This window comes from Sceloporus undulatus, chromosome 8 (assembly GCF_019175285.1).
Source record: "Sceloporus undulatus isolate JIND9_A2432 ecotype Alabama chromosome 8, SceUnd_v1.1, whole genome shotgun sequence".
NCBI classification, from domain to species: Eukaryota; Metazoa; Chordata; class Lepidosauria; order Squamata; family Phrynosomatidae; genus Sceloporus; species Sceloporus undulatus.
This window is the reverse complement of record NC_056529.1, coordinates 34,063,588-34,085,204: the sequence shown is the minus strand read 5'-3', so window position 1 is coordinate 34,085,204 and position 21,617 is coordinate 34,063,588. Positions and strand designations below refer to the sequence as shown.

The 21,617-nt window shown below is 41.8% G+C and overlaps 1 protein-coding gene across 3 annotated transcripts in view; it reads right to left on the bottom strand.

The window, feature by feature from the left end:
* Window positions 1-7,030: 7,030 nt before the first annotated feature.
* The window catches only part of TBC1D24 (TBC1 domain family member 24), a 37,909-nt gene continuing 23,322 nt past the window's right edge, over window positions 7,031-21,617 (bottom strand). For all 3 annotated transcript variants that reach the window (XM_042437949.1, XM_042437951.1, XM_042437950.1), the window contains 4 exons: window positions 14,724-14,787; window positions 13,161-13,256; window positions 10,081-10,315; window positions 7,031-8,467 (listed from right to left, as the gene is read on the bottom strand). In XM_042437949.1, the coding sequence (XP_042293883.1) occupies window positions 8,313-8,467; window positions 10,081-10,315; window positions 13,161-13,256; window positions 14,724-14,787 (550 nt within the window). In that variant the 3' untranslated portion in view covers window positions 7,031-8,312. The remainder of the gene's footprint in view (window positions 8,468-10,080; window positions 10,316-13,160; window positions 13,257-14,723; window positions 14,788-21,617) is intronic.

The following is a 21,617-nucleotide window of genomic DNA, read 5'->3' as shown; positions in this document are numbered from 1 at the left end:
TGTGTTTTTGGGGATATTTTGGCATGACTTGTCCAGAGGAGGTTTGCCATTGCCTTCCCCTGTGGCTGAGAGCATGTGACTTATCCAAAGTCACACAGTGGGTTTTATGGCCAAGATAGGAACTGAACGTTGGTCTCCAGAGTCGTAGTCCGGCACTCAAGCCATTTTCCATGCATACCCTTTGGGAAAGTCTGAGCAGAAGTTTCCTCATCTCAGTGCAAATGGAACAAAAGAGATTCACAATTCAGAGTGACTGTAGCATCATCTGCAACCCTCCTTGCCATTTGTCTCTTTGGATTTCAACCAAGAGACAAAAGGAGAGAGCCAATCTGTACATTGCTTTAATCTTCGTAAGCCCCCTCGGGAGATAAGTTAGTCAAAAAAAGGTGAGATAGTAATCTTTTACAGATGTCTGTGCAAAACCTGATAGCAGTGTTGTGAAGATAAAATGGGATAACGGCATACATATCATCCTGAGTGCCTTTGAATCCATTGTAATGTGATCAAAACTATTGTGCTCAGAAAACCACTTGTGTGAACTGGGAGCAAAGTCCATTTGGCTCTGCAGATGTTGTCAGACTGAACTCCCATTACATTTGGGCAGCAGAGCCTATAGCAAGGGATGATGGGAGTCACAGTCCAACATTTGGAGGGCTATATAGTTCCCATCCCTGGTGTAAGCATCCACTCCCCACAGGAGTGCTATTTTGTTGTTGCATTTCTACTTTCCTACTTTAATCGAACATATTTATAACCCACACTCTTGAACACAAGGCCTTGTTATCAGACAACAGCTCTGACTTCTTACTAGCTTGTGTTGCTACAAGGAAGTAGAAATTGCTGCTTTTTCACAAGAGTTTCAGTGGCTTTCCCCACCCCTTTCATTGAGTTGGGAAATGTAAGTTCAGTTTTTAAACAGGGAGGAGGGTGGTTTTATATATGCAGGAAAAGCAGTCAGTTCTGGCATCTGCAGAAACATATCATGGAATGGAGACAATGCTTTTACTCCCATAGTAAACTGAGGATATTCTGGAGCTTCACATTTGGCGAACTTGTTGCTGGGTGCCTTCAACTCATTTCCAATTTACGGTGACCTGGAGGGGAACCTATTATGGGGTTTTCTGAGGCTGAACGTGTGCAACTTGCCCAATGCATGCCGGATTTGAACCCTGGTCTCTTGAGTCATAGTCCAATGCTCAATCCACTACGCCACACTGCAGACTTCAGGTGAAACTAGATGCGATGATGGCTAGAGGAACAACTTCTTGAGTTGTTGGGTGCTCCTGAACAGTACGCCAGGCTGGAAACTTCCAAGTGGAAATGTGCTTAAAGGACACAGAGAGAAACATTCATTAATTACATTTCTATCCCATCTTTCCTCCAAATAATTCAAGTCAGTGGCTTCACTACGGCTGGTGTCACCTTGTGCAGTAACTCCTGCTGGTGTCACTCCCCATTGGCCTCCTCCCATACCCACACCATACAGAATCCTTATTAATGCCCTTTTTATACTAACGTTACTCATAAATCACAATTCCCATATACCACTGAATGTCACGGTAATAGTTGTGATATAAGCAACAAGCAAAATTACAATTATACCTTTGGACTACAACATCATCAGCACAGTCTAAATGTATTTACCCATACATATTTTCATGTGATTAAGATCTGGTAAGATGTGATATTTTGGAAGAGACCCCAAGGACCATCCTGTCCAACCCCATTCTGCCATTCAAGAACTCACAATCAAAGCACCTCCAACAGATGGCCATCCAGCCTCTGTTTAAAGACCTCAAAGGAAGGTGAACTCACCACACTCCAAGGAAGGAGTGCGTCCCACTGTCAAATGTCTCTTACTGTCAGGGAGTTCCTCCTAATGTTGAGGTGGAATCTCTTTTCCTGGAGCTTGCATCCATTGCTCCAGATCCTGTTTTCTGGAGCACCAGAAAACAAGCTTGCTCCATCTTCAGTGTGATACCCCTCTTCAAATACTTAAAGAGGGCTATCATATCACCCCTTAACTGTCTCTTCTCCAGGCTGAACAAACCCAGCTCCCTAACGCTTTCCTCCTAAGGCATGGTTTCCAGACCCTTCACCATTCTGTTCACCAGTTTGATGGCTCAATGTTTTTTTGAGAACCCCGAAAAGAAGGTTCATGCAATCCTCATCCCCACCAAGGTCCCAAAAGCCATTGGTTCCCCTTGTCTTTCTTGCACACCAATACTTTGACCCATGCCCCCCTATTGCTCCACTTTCCCCTCACAGCTGTACCACCCATTTAGGGAATCACTGCATTAGGATGATCACACCAAGCAAGGAAACAAGTCATGGTTTGATCAGTCTTAGGACTTTATCACCATGCACCTAGACAAGTGAAATGTTAAGAAGTTAAAAGCATCTTTGGCTGGAACTTACCACGTGATGTTGTCTCCATACTTTTGCTGCCTTGCAATCCATTCATTTCTGTTGTGCGCTTTTTCATTGATGGGCAAGCCCTGTCATTGATGGGCAAAGCCTTGGGGCTGCAGGTGGTTAAATGCCAATATTGAAGCCACAACATTGTGAGTTTGATCCTGGAGGGCTCCAGGTTGATGCAGGCTTCCATCCTTTTGGTAAAATGAGTACCCAGCTTGTTGAGGGCAATTGGCTTATAGATTGTAAAGTACTTAAAGAGTGCTGAGTTCTCTGCAACGTGGTATAGCAATGTACACCTGTCCCTCACATTTGTGGCTTTGACTTTCGCAGATCTGATTGTTCACAGATTTTATTAATGTTTTCTCTAGAAATATCCAGGTCCTCCAGTGAAACTCTATGGTCAGTTTTAACCAAAAGTTGCACTGGAGGACCTAGAGATTCCTAGAGAGAACACTCCGTTAGCCATTTGTAGCTCTTCCAGCACAATTCTATGGTCAATTTTCTGGCAGATGTTGACCACAGAGTTGCACTGGAGGACCTAGAGATTCTTAGAGAGGTGTTCACTCAGGTAAAAACACAGTGTTTTTGTTATTTGTGCTGTTCCCATCTTCACAGGGGTCCTGTGTCCCTAACCCCAGCAAATGTGGGGGTATGAGTGTGAAATGCTATTGCTATGCTATTGCAATAGGCTGTCACTCACTGCTTTTCCATGACTGCCTTTGTGCAACAGGTCCCTTCTGCTGCAATTGTGTTTCTCCAGCAGTTGTGTGGTATGATGGTTCTGCTCCTCTCTTCCTCTCTCTCACAGCAGACATCTTTGGGAGGCAGTTGGCAGCCACGATTGCTTGTGTAGGGCTGCTGTGTGAATGTGTACACAGGAGGCAGCAGAGCAGTGATTGTGGTGGCCAACACTTTCCTGAAGTCAGTTGCTGTGTGCAAATTCACACAGCAGCCGGCTTGTGGAAGTGGTTGGCAGCCATGATCGCTTGTTTTCTTCCTGTTTCCTCCTCGAAGGCGGTGTTTGGCAGTGCATAAAATGGATCACGCAACCATGGATCACCAAAATGCTATAATGGGGGAAAGCGTAATAAAAAAATGCCAAACCAGTATGCTTCCATTCTTAAAGTCACACGATTGTGGCGGGACGGCAGGCTGGTGTCATAAGGTCCTTAATATCTGGTTTGTCGGAGTTTGTTCACAAAAATTCCATTATTAAAGGTGAAGCTAAGCCAAGTGGTTTATCATCTAAGTAAAGAAAGAGCAGCTTGTGATACTCAAGATGTTGTTGGATGGTAGCATGGATCAAGTTGCAGTCCAGCAAAAAACTGATTCCTTGAGGGCCAAATGTGATATGTTACAAAATGTATAATATTTTAAGATGCCCAAATAGAAATACCAGCTGTGAGTCTGGAAATAAATATGAAGAATCTCAGTAAGGGGAGTTTCATGTCCAGTTGAGTCTTAGCTACATTTGCTCCTACTATAATCAACTTTCCGGTGGTGTTTTATTGTTCATTTTTGATTAGATATTTTCTTTGGTGGAAAGAGCATTATAAACAAACATTTTTAATATCCTCAGATGAACAATTTCCTTTGATCAAGTATTTTCCCTGCTGTCATACTTTTAATCCAATAACACACATTTGGCAGAGACTAAGAGTCCCCCCCCTTTACTTTCTTATTTGTGCATGTACTGTATATGCCTTCAAGTCATCTGTTGGCTTATAGAAACCCTATGAATTTCATAGGGGTTTCTTGAGCAAGGAATACTCATTTGCGATTTTGACAGTTCCTTCCTCTGCAATATAGCCTATAGCACTTGGTATCTTTTGGTGGTCTCCCATCCAAGTACTAACCAGGGCTGACCTCTTTACCTTCCAAAACCAGACAGGACCTGATGCCTTTAGGGTAGCTGACCTCAAAGGTTGCTGCAACTAAACTGGGACCTCTAGAGGTCAGAACGAAGTATAGCAAATATTTTACATTTTTTAAACAGCCTCAATACACTACAATCTAAAAGTGGCAACTTTCTATTTTACAGTGTGATGTTGAATCCTGATAAGACAGAGACTCTGTGGCTTGGTGGTTCTCTGGCCCTGGAACTGGATAAATAGCCTGTCCAGGATGGGGTTGCACATGATTGTTTGGGAGTATTCCTAGGCTGCATCCGCAATGCAGAAATAATCCAGGTTGATACCGCTTTTAATTGCCATGGCTCAATGCTATGGCATCCTGGCTTTTGTAGTTTTGCGCGACACTTAGCCTACTCTGTCAGTGATCTCTGGTGCCACAACAAACTACAGTTCCCTAATTCCATAGCATTGAGCCATGGCAGTTATAGTGATTGTTTCTGTTTTGGGAGTCTTCTGTATGTTTGGGTGCCTTTTCGCCGATCACTCGCTCTCAGCCTGACCTACTTACTGTGAAAAAGCATTGTTAAAACGAGGCAAGCCTTAAAGCAAAGGTTTCATATGATTTAATCTTGTATCTACCTCCCCCCTTCCCCAAACCAATGGCATCAGGGACAAAACTGCATAAGAATGAAATGACCAACACTAAAAACTATGTGGCTAGACTGAAGAGTTGAAGTCATGTCCAATTCATTTATTTTTTGAGCAAGTGAATTTTATTTCTGTGCAGCCACAATTTTACAGACACACACACACAGGCAGCTGCCATCGCCTTCATCAAATGAGGAAAGAAAGGGGAATATTACTTGTATGACGATATTAGGGAAAGTCAAAGTGCAGGAAAACCACAATCGTCTCCTGGAAGAAACAATACACCATCAAACATGAGCACATGTACTACAGTCAGGTACAACGTTCCTCTAAGAACACAACAACCAACACAAAGAGAGGAAAGAGCTAGCTTTCAATTTGCCTTCTTCAGCTTCCAGATAGAGACCTGAAATTCCCAGACAAAACCTTGCCTGGTTGTGATCGCACACAAAGTTACCACAGTGACTGTCAGATTTTTAAGAATCTATGACATTTCAGGGGAAAACTAGGACACTTATTTCACAACATGGGGAAGGGTGGGGATCCGTTTAAACAGGAAAGCAAAATGAAGAACCCATCAGTGCTGTGTTTTTATTCTGACACCCTAACTCTGAGATCAACTGATTTAAAAAACCTCTTTGCATATTAAGGTTTTGCTGATATGTTTTACTTTTCTGATACATGAGAAGCTGAAATTCTTTCTTAATGGGGAGATAAGTCCCTGCTGCTTATTAACAGTGAATTACTGAATGTTCAAGAGAATTACTGAATTCGAGCCACTCAGCAGATTGGCACTTAATTTGTCTTCATCTCTGAAACAGATTAGAAGATATAGCTAGTTACATTCACATCATTCCTTGCTATCTCCTGGATTCATTTATCTTCCTTATGCTGACACAGATTTTATCATATACAAGTACATATTTCTCTCGAAGATGGACAATAATCTCTGAGCATGTGAAACCACCCAAACGCTGAGGCATGCTGAGTTCTGTGTCAGCTCTGATACAGCAAGACAACCTCTTTTGGTCACAGAGCAGTCTCTTCTGTTTATTAAATGCTTCTGAAGCCGCTGATGCTGGCCTATTTCATTTCATTGGCTGTCTCAACTATTTGCTTAGGACACTGTCAAGGTAGAAACTTAAGCCAATTACTAAGGATGAAATAGAAATCTATTACAAATGTAGATAGTGGATATGTATTAAGATATGGCAAAGTAATCTCCATTCTTTAATTTATGAACTGGTAATTCTCAATCAATCCAAGGCAGAGGGAGCATGGAAAACCAACTAAATGTGTCTATAGTGGGCTTATGTATCTATGTTAGCCCAGAGGGCAACTGCTCACCTGATCAACAACCTGCAACAAAGGAAGATTACTGATAAGGAAACAGACAAAGGCTGTTTGCAAAAATTGTCCTGTGCTGCAGATTACTGAGAGGACAGCACCCCCTGGAGCCATTAGAAGAAATAACCCACTTTTAATTAATAGAGAGACTGAGAACCATTTTGTCTAATCAGCTAAAATGGCTTTTCTTTGAAGAACAATACCAAAGTTCCAGTAAAGTTGGGTAATACTGTTCCTCAAGCTCCAAGGAGCTCCTCCTCCTCCTCCTTCCCGCGCCTTTTGCCATCTTCAAACCCAAGGTGCCGTTAAGAGAAGAAGAGTGCCCCCCCTTCCCCGCATTTTAGGCCTCTGAGGTTCAGGCAATGCCAGGACAAACTGTCACACAGATCCTAGCTTTGTGGACACCTTTATCTGTTTGAAACCCTGCACCTATAGAGAAGTCCTATCCAGCCAGTAAGCCCATCACCAGGTAATGGAGCCAGAAATTAATTTTTGGATCAGAAAATGGAGGGAGTCTCAAGATGAAGACCAAATGAACGAACAGCACAAGCGTGAAATGGAAAAAGAGTACCAACTGGCATTCTTGCGTTTTAAAAATGCTGAATTGGAGTATGAAAACAGGATTCATGGAAACTCCAAGAGCACTAAATACATGGCTGGGGACAGCTCTGTCCAACCTATTAAGCCTAGCTGGCTTTGCAGCAAAAGACGTTGCCAACAAAGAAACAAGCCCAACACAAACACGGTCATATGGTTCTTCTCGGACAATCTAAAAAAAACAAAACAATGTGGGCTTGGAAAATGTTCATATCCAATGGAGCCCTGGCAAATCGGGAAGAATGGGACCATCTTGACTTTCCTCTGATGCAAAGCCCCCCAAAATGCCCCTAAAACCCCCATTTAATCCCATAAAAATAATCTTCTCTGAGTCACGAGTTCAAATCTTTGACTATCCTTTCCTCGTGAGTTTCCTCATGGACCAATGCAATTCCTCAAGCTATTGTCAATTTCCTTTTTGTATAAATGAGTACCACCGGCTTAGGTTCCAAGGGAAAGTTGTTCTGTGTGCTGCATATACTGTATGGTGCTTTAGCTGCCTGAATCTACTCCACAACCCTAACATGATATTACTGATATGCACTATTAGGAATGTAAACACAAAAACAGAAGGCAGTGTGTTGCGCTGAATGCCTTCAACAGAGATCAACAACTACAGATCAACAAGTAGCACTCCAAAACCAGTAAGCTTCATCTTCACACATACAATAGAACATCAAATGAAGACTGGTCATTAGGGCAAGAGCCAGCTGCATCACACACATATGCACACAAACAACACACACATACAAACACAAACACACACATACAAACACAAACACGCAGTGTTTTAAAAAGATTTCTGTAAGGGAACAGATCCTAGAAATGACCTGGATCAAAAGATTCATGTACAGCATTTTGCACATGTGCAATAAGACTTTCCCACTCCACTTCTTACCACAGCCTTTCTGGATTCTGGATAACCTCTAGAATGGTGTAATATATAAACAGTGCTAGTGTAGCTAGGAAGGGAGAGAAATGAGCAATATAATCTGTTCTCATTGTACACAAGTCACTTTGAATCCAAGTTCATGTCTGCAGGATTCTGAACCTTGTGCTTCATTCAGAAAACTGATACTGCTGAATATCTAAAGCCAGTTGCCAAAACACATTTCTATCAAGACCAGAAATGCATCTGGCCTCCCAATGGCTGTGCTAGTTCTGATAGTTATGTATGAACACGACTGCAGAAGTGAGACCACTTCTGGCTATCAAAAATATCAGGATATGCATGAAGGACTACAGAGGTATGATTCAATCACTTAGCCCAACGATAGTTGCACATGAAAAATACCATGGCAAACTTACTAGGCCCTGAAAGTTAACTTTCTAAATTGCAAAAGGAGCCCATAAATGTGGTCCAAAAGTCCGGCTGGCTCCTGCAGTTGACTGGGGCTCAGAATCACACCATAATCCATGGACTAGATGATTTTGAAGAAGGCAGCCTCCTCAGCTGCTCATAGTGTCCTTGAAACCCCAAACTTCCATGATAGCTATCTGGAAACTTTCAGAGCACAACGGTTGGTTGTTAAAAGTGTTGCAGTGGCCCGTTCTTCCATGGTTCAGGTCTGCATCAATGTAGAGAGCTTGTCCATCACCTCCTCCTGCACAGAAGAGACCAGATTACACTGACACTCTGGGTCAAGATACAGACAAGAGAGAGAGATTCCGGCATCATGTTTTGTTTGTATTATTTTTGTAGACACAGGATGTCCACGTTTATTAGCTTACGTGTAAAAATGTATTATAAGGAACATTTATGCTATAGTTTCTATTTGACTTACTAAGATGCTTTAAAGTGAAGAGTTAATTAATCTGTCAAAGTAACAAGACCAGAGCAAAAGTTGGGGTCATGAATATACATGTTTACATCAACTGCCTGAGGTATCATTTGGAATAGACAAAACAAAAAGTGACACAGAAACTGCTATAAAAAAGATCTTCTCAAGTCTTGAATATGGAACAGGCACATTTTTAAAAGCACAAAGGATAGCATGGTGTAGTGGCTTGAGTGTTGGACTGCAACTCTGGAAATGAGGGTTTGACTCCTTGCTCAAGCATAAATGTCCACTGGATGACTGTGGGCTAGTCCCACTCAGTCAGCCTCAGAGGATGGAAATGGCAACCACACTCTGAAGAAACTTGCCAAGAAAACTCTGTAATAGGTTTGCCTTATGGTCGCCATAAATCAAAAATTACTTGGAGATATAGCATTACTGCTTATCTTGCAGAACACTACTTAGGCAATGCAATACTTTCCTTACCCTCAACATACATGCAGTTCTTCATTCCATCATGTTGCAAACCAACACACTTTCTGGGATTTTCCTTATCAAATGAAAACCTTCTAATCTTCCCTGTAATCTGTGCAAATTAAACCCAACTTTTCATGATCCTGTAGCAAAATGGGGCTCTGCAAGTCATTGTAGAAATCAGCAAGGCATGCCCCTTACTGGCCTAAAAACATTTCTTGATAGAGTCCTAGATATTTACACAATGTGTTTGAAAATCTTGATGTACTCAGTGATGTGTGACATATTATGTAACTGTATAGAAGTATTACCTATAGAAGGTTAATTAATCTGCAAAAGTTAGCATTGTTTTAGTAGTGTAGCCATATTTTGAAAGGCAAAAAGGAGGACTTATTACCCAACTAATTCAAACTGCCATGAGTTTTACTTCAAATGCCCCTACTATATAAGCTGTGATAACTGCCCTTTCAACTATTCACGTCATTGTATTTAATAAGAACCATTTTGTCTTCAACTTCAAATCCTCTCAGACAAAAAATTTAGATCTGAAAAAGAGAACATGTTCAGGAAAAGAAGGATGTATGGCAACCCCAGTTCCAGGAGAAAAATCACACTGGAAGTATAAACCAGCATATGATGGCATAATCTAAGAGACCTGCAGGACATTCTCTGTGTTAAAACACCTCCAAAATGAAGTGGCGTTTGCCAGACGTATCTGCTACCAGCAAACCAGCTTTTAAAAGTATTGGTGCTGCTGGGCTAAACCTCATTATGACGCCAGATTAATGAAGTAGCAAAATGTTTCCTTCATTTTTAACCCTTATTTCAAGATGATACAGGTCCATTCAGAAATAAAAATGTAAAAGCATGCTGCCTGTGCACCTGCAAAAATAGCAGAGTCATTTATGTTTCTTGAACTATAAATAGATGCTAGGCCATGCAGCAGTAGGTGTGCGCAGGTTTACCTATGATGATGCATTCAATATCACCAGCCATAAACATGGATGCTGCTTTCGAAGGTAAATTGAAATGTCGGGCAGAAAGGAAGGGCGATAGACGGTCTGAAGGATTTGAAGGGAGGTTGGTTGAAGATGGAGGGTCAGAAAGCTGAGAAGAACTGTCTGCTTGTTCTAATCCAGTCACAGCTAGCTCTGGATGCTTGATTATCACCCATTCATAGCGTTCTACTTCAGGTACCAGCTGGAAAGAAAAGAGAAGAAATTAACCTAGAATTCTTCATAGACATTAAATTTCATGTCTGGTTCTCCTTTATAACATGTTCTGAGAAAGCTCCATGGCATGACTGGCCCCAAATTTCACCCTGAGCACAGGTATCAAACCAGTAAATTATTAGATCTATACCTAGCTGTTCTTTTAGAAAACTCAGAGCAGCTTACATGGGTTTCCACTGGTCTCCCATCCAGGTGTTAATCAGTCTGGTATCTCTACAGGATTGAGAGATTTCAAATTGTCCAGCAGGAAACATATACTGTGTTTCTCATTTATTTTTCTAGACAGGACACAAATATACACTTGTGAGAAAGGCTTCAGGGCAGTGTCATAATGTTACAGCTGGTGTCTTGTAAAACCAGAAATTCAACTCCAAATGTTTCATCCTAGCGACCCATTCATGGCTGCCACTTTAAAGGTCAGCATTTCACTAATTTCAGTTAGGATTGTCAGGACCATGGCAGACAGGTCAGATAAAATGACATGGATGTGGCCACTATGTGGAGCAGTTGTGGAAGTTATTTACAGCTCTAGTGGCAGTTATGTGTGTCAGCATTTCAACAGTGCATCATTGGAATGTTGACGCAACTGTTAACTCTCAACTGTCACTGAGGGAGAGAGAGACAGTTGGTGCCTCAGAGTGGGTTGTTACTGATGTGGATGGTGTCGATGTATATAGTGTTGTACAGAGCGGAACTTCTTCTATGAATAAAAGCCTAATCTGAGAGAAGATTACAGTGTCTCTTTGCTCATTGAGAAAGCGACAGGTGTTTCTCCAACTCACAAGCTACTGCCTACAGTCACAAAGGTGGTGATCCTGGTGCCATACGTTGACGTGTTGCCTAACGCGCTGCGTAACAACATCAAAAGCATTTTAACAAGGATTTCATGTAGTGGTTTGAGCACTGGACTATGACTCTGAAGGCCAGAGTTCAATTCCTAGCTCAGCCATGGAAACACAGCAGGTGTTTCCCCATGATAGGGTTGTTTTAGGGTCACCATAAGTAGGAAATGATTTGAAGGCACCACCAGTGACATCAATTTCACTAATGTAGATCTTAAAATTGCTTTTTAAAAAAAAAAGATACCTCAGTTGTGGGCGCTCATCAGCTATAAATTTGCTTCAGTATTGAAATGTGTGCCTTCATCCTTTCTCAGGCTTTAGTTTAATACATCTATATATCCTCTTGTGAAAAAGATATAACGCCAAGATCTTATGTTATGCTGGTAGAGTGCAATTGTCTGCTGTACCTACAAGGGATGATGGAAGCTGCTCCCTCATGCTTAGTAGCATGTGACAGCAGCGGGGTGTTGGTGATCGATGGACATGGGTCTGTCTCCTTGGCCACTGACTACCTCTGTTCCCAGTGTCAGGCTGCTTCTTCCTCCCTTGGTGCTCAAGCAAGTGCAGAGGTGTAGTCAGTCAGTGGCCAGGGAGATATATCTGTAGCAGCAATTCCCAGGTGTCACTACATGATGGGATGGGGGCCTTGCAGAAAGAGGTATGAGACACCTTGCTCTGCAAGATCAAAAAAAAAATACATTCACAGGTATACTATGTATATGTATTTCACCAACAGGATTCCAGTTGAGCATTCAACTGAAAAACGACTCCAGTGTATATAGTTGCAGAGGAGAGCTATACACAAAGATTACCAAGCTCTGTGAAAGGAGAGACATCACATCCTGATGAAGACTTTTGGTGAATCTGTAAGATTTCTGTGGAATTTGGGGTAGTCTGGATACATGGTATTATGCTACTTTTGCTTCCAGATCTCCTCACTGGCCAATGAACAAAACATAAAAATTTTTTGCCAGCTGAGTATCTTAGTCTTCACAATACTTAATAAAAACGACCAACATTTGCTTTCCTCCTAGGTTCAGGTAGCAATAGCAATACCAATAGCATTTACATTTCTATATCACTTAATAGTAAAGTCAGCACTCTCTAAGCAGTTTGCAATCTATAAACCAATTGTCCCAAAATAAGCTGGGTACTCATTTTACCAACCTACGAAAGGATGGAAGGCTGAGTCAATCTTGGAGCCCTGGGATCAAACTCATAACGCTGTGGGGGCAGTACTAGCATTTAATCACTACGCCATCAGGGCTCCCAAATCAGAAACGAAAGAGAGCAGACTCACAAATGGAGTAGGATGGAGGGAGAAGAACAAATCCTAGAAAAGCTGACTCCGCTCTGACAAAGTAACAGAAAACATTCACAGAACTAAGTCTTCTCCATGATGGTTACTGGTGGGTTTCAGTAAATGGATATAGTGGTCCTTTGTGTCTGCTGGGGTTTTGTTCAAGGACTCTCTGTGGATACAAATCTGTGGATGCTCAAGTTCCATTAAATACAGTGGTGTAGTAAAATGTTGTCCTTTATATAAAATGGCAAAATCAAGGTTTGTTTTTGGGAATTTATGTACATTTTAAAAATATTTCAAGCTATGGATGGTTGAATCTGTGGATAAGGAATCCATAGATACAGAGGGTCGACTGCATTTTGTAGATCAAATTAAAATACATCACAGCAATGTTCAGGGAAGAATGGGCTTCTTGCCAAGAGCTCTGTGAGGATACAGTGTGGTCCACTTCAAGATCCATGGTCCACAAAGCAAATAATGAAACAAATATTTATTGGATATTGAACACGAACTCCCTGGTGATCTCATCAGCTGAGATAATAACCACAGGGTAAGGGCACAAATCCAAGAACTGGATCAGAGATGTCTTAATTTGGTATCCAGAAGAGGGTTGCTCAATAGGATGCATTAGCATGCATGTACACACATACACCATGATTACTTCTTACCCTGAAAACAAAACATTCTCCTGTACCAAAGTAACTCAGCTTGCCTCCTCCTCGCTTACGTTCATTCCAATCCGTTGACAAATATGCACCACACACCTAGGATAGGTAATAGGCAGCATTTAAGAAAAACATAGTAACACTTGAAAGTTTGATGACTGAAGGTTCAAAAATGATAGAATAAGGGATTAAGGACAAATCGCACTACATTTTTGGGAAGGCACCTAACAAATTTTAGATGTTAAATGCAACCAGTGTATATCTTATAAAACAAATGGGCAACCTCTAGGGTTCTGGGAGTTGCTCTTCCAGTCCTGAGGCTCCTCTAGCATCCGAATCAGCCGTTCAAAACAAATCTGGAAGGTCATTTCTACCATGTCTTGCATGCACATTTGTCTGGGACCTATCACTGGCTGCACCTCCTAGCTGAGTATGCACTCTGTGGAAAATCTAGGTTTGGTTCCTAGTGGGAGAGTAGCAGGTTATAGCTGAAGCGGGTCTATGGTTGCCAAGCAACATTTTACATCTATATATGTGCAGTAAAAACAGGGATCTTCACTTAGAAATTCACACATTTCCTCCTAAATTCAACAGAAAGAAATGACATTTCAAAACTTAAAATGCACAAAAACACAATACTGTACTGACAAGACTGAGTCATCCAGGCTGTGGGCTTTGAGTGCTTAACTCTTAAACATCTGGATTTGAAACCCTGTGTATTCAACAGGGCTAGCACTGAATTAGGGTTATTCCCTCCTCTTCCTGGCAGGCTCCTTATCTTTCACACCTATAGCAGCATACACAATACAGCCGCTCTGTGGCTGGAAACAGTTGCACCTAATGAAACAATATACCTATCCAAGTTGTGCTAAATGCCTACTGAATCAATGCAGTTTGTTCATAATTTTATTCAATCCATGTTTGATATGAACCTACCAAATTTGCACATTTCTGCATAAATGTGACAGGAAGAACAGGAACAGAAAACAATTGGAATGTGGGAACACGCAAAACAAATTTCTCAATTCATACCTTGTAGGTAAAGGAGCCAGTCTTGTCTGATGATGCAATTCTCATGGTGATGTCTGCCATCACACATGAAAAAGCATCACTCTAATGAGAAACAGGGCAGCAGGACAGTGGCAAGACTCACTATCCCATTCAAAAGCTGTGGTGTTTACACCCATACTGCAGTGGTTAGGATGTGGCACCTATGGAGCAGTAGCTGGATGGGACCTACAACATGATATGCAATAGCTTTCTGGTTTCATTTCCCCCAAGATTCCCCTCACTCCTAAAAGTGAAAAGTGGGCTTACGAAACATAAATAGCTAGTGCTTTCTGAATTAATACCAGTGCCATCTAGGAAAATGATTAGCAAACATCAAGTTACTTCACTAAAACAAAGATTTTTTTTTGCGGTGGATTAAATTAGCAAGAATTTCTAGGTTTCCCCCTTTTCTCCCCTGTATGTGTCACAACTTTGGGACACACAGTTCTTTAATAACAGTCTACTCAAAGTGACACACAGTCCTTTAGTAATAGTCTACTCATCCTACCAACTTACCTCTTGCTTGGTTGTCTTAATCAGAAGGAGGGTTGGCTCTTGTCCCTCACAATGTGAATAAAACCTAAAATATATATTAAAGGAGGTCTGATTAGTGAAACATTGCAATGTTGGCCTTAGTAATTGTACATCTCCTCTAGAGGTTTTTCATTCATTATAATAATATTGTCACTTGGGCCCAAGTCTACAGCCTGCAGAGTAACAAGGACTTTGGAGACAGCATCCACAAAACTAAGTTTGTTGCTAGTTCTCTGTTCCTTAGTCGCAACAGGAATGCAATCCCTATGTATATTTATTCAGAAATAAATCTCACTATATTAATAGAGAGCCAGCATGATGCAGTGGTTTGAGTGTTGGATTACGACTCTGGAGACTAGGAGGTTATACATTATGCCCTTATTAAAAGGGTCATTGGTGCTTTACTTCTACTAGAAGTAGGTCCTGGCAGGACCTGACACTGGAGGGCTAAAGATGCCTAAAGAAGTGTTCTCAGGTAAGAAACATTGTGTTCATGATTTTAATTTTTAGTCCTCTCTGGGCTGCTTGGAAGCAAAGAGCGCCTCTTTTTTGGGTCCTCCAGATGGAGCATGAGCGGAGGGAGGCTCCCAAGTGGCTCCAAGAGTAAAGACAATCCTTGGTATACGCAACATTTCTCACTCACCCCCATCTCCACCCCCATTTGTATAATTCTTAAGAATCTTTTTTTGCAGAGATAACAGAAAGCAAGCTGGTGGCAGGTTTTCCACCCACAGAAAATTGCCTGACTGTAAATGGAGAGAGTTCCAGCACTTTTAATGGTTGTGTAGAAGAGGGAACCTTAGCAGGCATTGCTTGTCTTGCAACCAGGGAACAAACAGCATCTGCTGGCAATGACAATCTGGCAGTTCCAAGGCAGAAGGAATATTTAATAAAAAATTTAATACAGTAATATATTATAGATTACGTTTTGGGGCAAATAATAATATATCTGTAATTGGTTACTTTTTAAAGTAATATTTTACAGCACTTCCTAGGGCACAGTGCAGACCTCAACCAAAGCATCTTGGCCATGAGATGGAATTAGCTATTGTCACTAACTGCACTGTGATGCTCTGTTCTCAGATTCCTTTACAAACATTTAGGCCCATTCATACTACGAATGAATCCAATGTAACGAATAACTTTTCTATTGTGGCAGGTGCTTTGGACTTTTGTTATTCCACCGCTGCCACCAAATTATTTAATGAACAACCTTTCTATTGTGCCACTCAATTATGTGAAGGCCCCGTCTAGTCAACCTTTACCCTAACGCTGCCACCAATTTAAGTGATGCATTCCACACCACAATCTACTCCTTTTAACATATAGTAGCCAAGCAGTTTTCAAACAATAATAAAAGTTTATTTGAATAACAGACCTATATTAAGTATCTTTGATGTACAGTTGTTATTGTATCATTACTTGGCAACTTAGGCCTGTTACAGACTGCCAAAATAAAGCTGCTTCGGGTCTCTTTGGAGGTATACTGTTTAAATGATGCATGCCTCCTAAGAATCCGAAAGCTGCACAGCACAGCTAAATATAAATGGGGAAAGGACAAAGAGATTTAAGATCGAAAAGGAACACGACAGGGGTGTCCGCTTCCCCCCTCTTATTTACACTATCATTAGAAATTCTTAACAACCAGATAAGAAAAGAAAAACTATTAGAGGAGTACAAATTAAAGAGCATAACTTTAAATTAAAAGCGTATGCAGATGATGTGATATTCTATCTGGAGGATCCCAAAAACAGCATACACCACCTAATAAGGACTATTCAGGAATATGAAGAGGTTTCAGGATTTAAGATCAATCAAAACAAAACGACAAAACTGTCTAAAACATGTCAGCAAAAGAAGAAAAAGAACTTAGTGATGTATCTGGATTCAAATTAGAGAAGAAATCAAGATATCTAGGAATATGGCTAACCAGTAGAAACATGGATCTGTTTGAGAATAAGTATGGTAAAATCTGGACCGAAATTAAGAAAAATCTAGAGAAATGGTCTAAACTACATCTCTTCCTCTCAGGGAAAGTGGCGGCAATCAAAATGAGCATTCTGCCAAAGTTCATTTTTTTTATTTCAAAATCTGCCAATATTTTGAACTTTGGCAACGTGAATTATCCAAATTCCTCTGGGAAGGGGAAAAATCCAGAGTAAAATGGAAGATCCTAACAGATGATGTGGAAAGAGGGGGACTGGCATTGCCCAACCTCAAGTTATATTTTGATGCCACCTGCTTATTATGGACAGAGGATTGGGCAAAGTTACAGAATGTAAGATTACTTTGTCTAGAGAGTAGCAAACTCAGATTTGGATTTCACTCGTTTCTCTGGTACGACAAATTAAAGGAAAACGCAGACTTCTCTCACCACGTAATCAGAAGAGCCATACTAAAATCAAGGTTGAGGACTAAAAACAAATTCTATACAAAGTTACCAATGTGGATCTCGCCACAAGAGGCCCTATTCGGCAGAACCAGAAAAGACAAAAACGTATCATGGATAACTTATAAGGATTTAATAGATAATGAAAGAAAAGACACCTTCTCTCCTAAATCGTATGAACAGCTGAAAGCAGAAGGGTGGATCAGTGACTGGTTCAGTTATATACAACTAACGGAGAAGTTAAAAAAAGATAAAAAAGAACCAGGATTGAACAAAGAAACAACGATTATAGACAGAATTCTATTTGATAAGGAAAAAGGTCATATTTCTAAATACTACAAAGTTCTCAAACAGAGAGATCTAGAGCAGGAGGAAATAAAACACAACATTATTGTATGGGCTCAGGATATTGGAAAACCAATTGATTTGACCAAGTGGGAAAAAACACTAAGAAAATCAAATAACTTTACATTATGCCAGAATTACCGGGAAAATTTTTGGAAAATGTTTCATTGATGGTACATCACTGCCATAAGTTAAAAAAAGTTTACAAAAATACAAATTCAGATTGTTGGAAATGTCACAAAGCTGACGGTACATTTCTTCATATGTGGTGGAGCTGTAATAAAGCAATATTTTTTTGGATAAAATGATAATTGAAATCACCCAATGCAACTTACCTTTTGATCCCCTTCTATATCTCCTAAATATGATTCCAGAAAATTTAAACAAAGACATACAAAAAAGTAAAACCAGTAGATGCGTTATCTTATATATGATTACAACGGCGAGGATCCTATATGCGAAATACTGGAAGAGCGACAAGATCCCAACAAAAGAAGAATGGCTGAGCAACCTTAATGAAGCTATGCAATTGGACATTTTGTCTGCACTAATGAAAGAAAAAAGGCTTAGAGAGACAGAAGAAGAATGGCAGTGTGTACAGAACTATAGACAAGATGAAAGGAACTGAATCTTGTATATATCAAATATCATGTTGATCTATTGTCTCATATAGAGATTATTCCCCCTTTTGTTGTTTGAATATGGCATTTCTTATTTGCCCCTACTCCTAAATTTGATAATTGATAACAATACTATCACTGTAGTGGTAGAGATATGGAATGTTGATGGAAATGTGAATTATAAATTATAAGAATGATTTAGATCTTTTGAAACTGATATTAATTATGGTTCTTTATTGAAAATCTCAACCTTATGCAATGAATCTTTAGGAATTCTTATTTTGATTCGTATGAACAGGTATAGTATAGGAAACCAGGAAGTATTTAAGAAGACTTGTAGAATTTGTCAAAGGATAGTTAGTGTTAAGTGTTATGTATTAAATGTCAATGTAAGTCTTTGTATTTGTATTGTCTTATAATAACATATAGTACAGTGGTGCCTCGGGTTACGAAAGTAATTCGTTCCGCGGCCGCTTTCGTAACCCGAAAAGCCTTCGTAAGCCGAATTGCCATAGGCGCTAATGGGGAAAAGCCGCGATTCCGTGCGAAAAAGCCGAAAAAAGCACCAAAAGTTTTTTCGTAACCCGAAAAAACATTCGTAACCCGAAACAATAATTCCCTATGGGATTTTTTCGTATCCTGAAAATTTCGTAACCTGGGTATTTCGTATCCCGAGGTACCACTGTATTTGTGTGATATCACTGTGAAAATGTCGACTATGTCAATATTTGTAATTTTTATATGCTTTAATAATAATTAAAAAAAGAATCCGGAAGCTGCACCAAAGCTGCACTCCGGTGCTTAGGAATGGAGTGAGGCTTTGGCGCGACCTCCGGACTCTTAGGACCCATGCATCATTTAAATAGCATACCTCCAAAGAGACCCGAAGCAGCTTTATCTTGGCAGTCTGTAACAGGCCTTAGTTACAGATATCTCACTTCTCTTTCTCTCAGCAATAAACCAAAATCAGCCACTCAGGCTATGAAATCCCTCAGGATCCTCATAATCCCAAAACTCCCTTCCTAGAGTTGGGTTATCTCTGAGTCCCTCAATTTCAGACTCTTCCCAAAGATAGTCCCTCTCTGGACTTAACAAGATCTATCAGGTTATAAGCCACTCACACTGGACTTAAACCTCAGTACCCCTCTGGAACTCATAAAAGGACAGGTTGCTCACCTGTAACTGTGTTTTTTCGAGTGGTCATCTGCGAATTCACACAAATGGGTTATTTCTGCGCATGCGCAGCAAACTCGGAAACTTCCAGAATCTCCGGGCAGAAAGTCATGTAACTTTCTGCAGCCTCTTTGCAACTTTTTGGCGGTAGCCCCGCCCATCCCGTATATAAGGCCCCTGGTGGCCCACTCCTCTTCAGTTCTGAATGAGCCGCTAAACAGCGCGGCAACAAGCATTGTCAAATGAGCAGACACTGAGGGGATGGATGGGCGGGTTTGTGTGAATTCGCAGATGACCACTCGAAGAAACACAGTTACAGGTGAGCAACCTGTCCTTCTTCTTCGTGGTCTCTGCGAATCACACAAATGGGTAGACTAGCAAGCTTAAGACAAGGAGGGAGTGTCTGAATTAAAGAACACAACTTTATTAACACATGACATAGTGCAATAGTGAAAAAACCTGAGCAAGGTTAGTGCAAACCAGAAAGTAACACTGCCCTCCCAAAGGCTGCGTCTTGCCTGGCCCTGGCATCCAACCTGTAATGTTTCACAAATGTCAAAAGTTGGGACCAGACTGCAGCTCTACAGACATCCTCCAGAGGGATCCCCATCAAAAAGGCAGAGGATGTCGCTACCGCCCGAGTCGCATGAGCCCGAACCCGTTCGGGACAGGGTTTGCCTGCGAGTTCATAACACAGGTGAATGGCACTCACTACCCACTTAGAAAACCTCTGAGGTGAAACTGGCATCCCTTTTTTAGCCTCAGAGTAGCAAACAAAGAGTCGGTTAGAGGCTCTTGAGCCAGAGGTCCTGTCCAAGTAAAAGGCAAGAGCCCTTCTAACATCCAAGGCATGAATCCGACGTTCTTCATCTGAGGACGGGTTTGGTGCAAGAGTTGGCAACACAATGTCCTGGTTGATATGGAAGGCCGACACCACCTTAGGTAAAAAGGAGATGTCGGTACGGAGAACCACCTTATCCCTATGGAATCGGAGATAAGGCTGGTCCGCCCGCAAGGCACAAAGTTCACCAGCCCAACGGGCAGATGTCAAGGTGACTAGGAATGCAGTTTTCCAAGTTAAAAGTCTCAAGTCAATAGTCGCCATGGGCTCAAAAGGTTTGACTGATAGCCAAAATAACACAAGGTCCAGGCCGGGACAGGGGTAGAGCAAGGGGGATGAATATTGTTAAACCCTTTCAAAAACCTTCTTACAAGGGGGTTGGTAAACAGGGATGTTTTATCATCAAATAGATAATGGGAGGAAATGGCTGCCAAATAGCCTTTAATTGAACTTAAAGAAAGCCCAGCGTCTGCAAGAGACATAAGGAATTCCAACACAATTGGAATGGATACCTGTGTAGGGAGGACATCCTTTCCCCCCTAAAAAGGTCCTGAACCTGTCCCACTTATAATGGTAGGACCTCTGCGTGGAGGGTCTCCGAGCTGCCCGCAGGACCTCTTGTATGTTCGTCGGTAACGACGTCAGCACCAAATCCTCCATGCTGCCAATGGAAGGGACATCACGTCGGGATGGAGGATCGAGTCGGAGAAAGTCTCTGCTGGAGAGTTGCAGAAGCGGGGCGAACCAAGGTTGTCTGGGCCACCACGGAGTGATCAGGATCGCGTCGGTCCCATCTGACATCATCTTGGCCACAACTCTTGTGATGAGGGGAAAGGGGGGAAAGGCGTAGGCCAATCCGTGAGTCCATCTGAACTGGAAGGTGTCCCCCAACGAGCCCGAGCCTCGGGTCCGAGAGCAAAACGCCGGAACTTGTGTGTTCCGTGGTGATGCGAAGAGATCCACTGCAGGTGTGCCCCAACGGCGAAACAAGGAAGCGGCCACCTCTGGGTGGAGCATCCATTCGTGACATGTGGAAGGGGATCTGCTTAGCCTGTCCGCCAGGTCGTTCTGGTCCCCGGGAAGGTGTATGCGCTGTAGCATGACGCTGTGCATTATGCACCAGTTCCAGATGGAGAGAGTGATATCCAGCAGTGTCGTCGATTTTGTGCCACCTTGCTTGTTGAGGTAGTACATCGTAGTGGTGTTGTCGGTGAGCAGAAGGACAATCCTGTTGCAGAGGAGCGCTTGGAATGCTCTGAGTGCCTTCTGGACTGCCAGCATCTCTAATGCGTTGATGTGGAGGCTGATCTCTGATTGCGTCCACTTGTCTTTGATGGTTAGGCCTGACACATGGGCACCCCAGCCTTGAAGGGATGCGTCCGTCGTCAGCGTAATGTCTGGTTGTGGGGACACGAAGGGCATGCCATTGCAAACGTTGTCGGGCTGGAGCCACCAACGTAACGAACTCTGCACCTTCCTCGGGATGGTAAGCATCTTGTTTGGGGGGT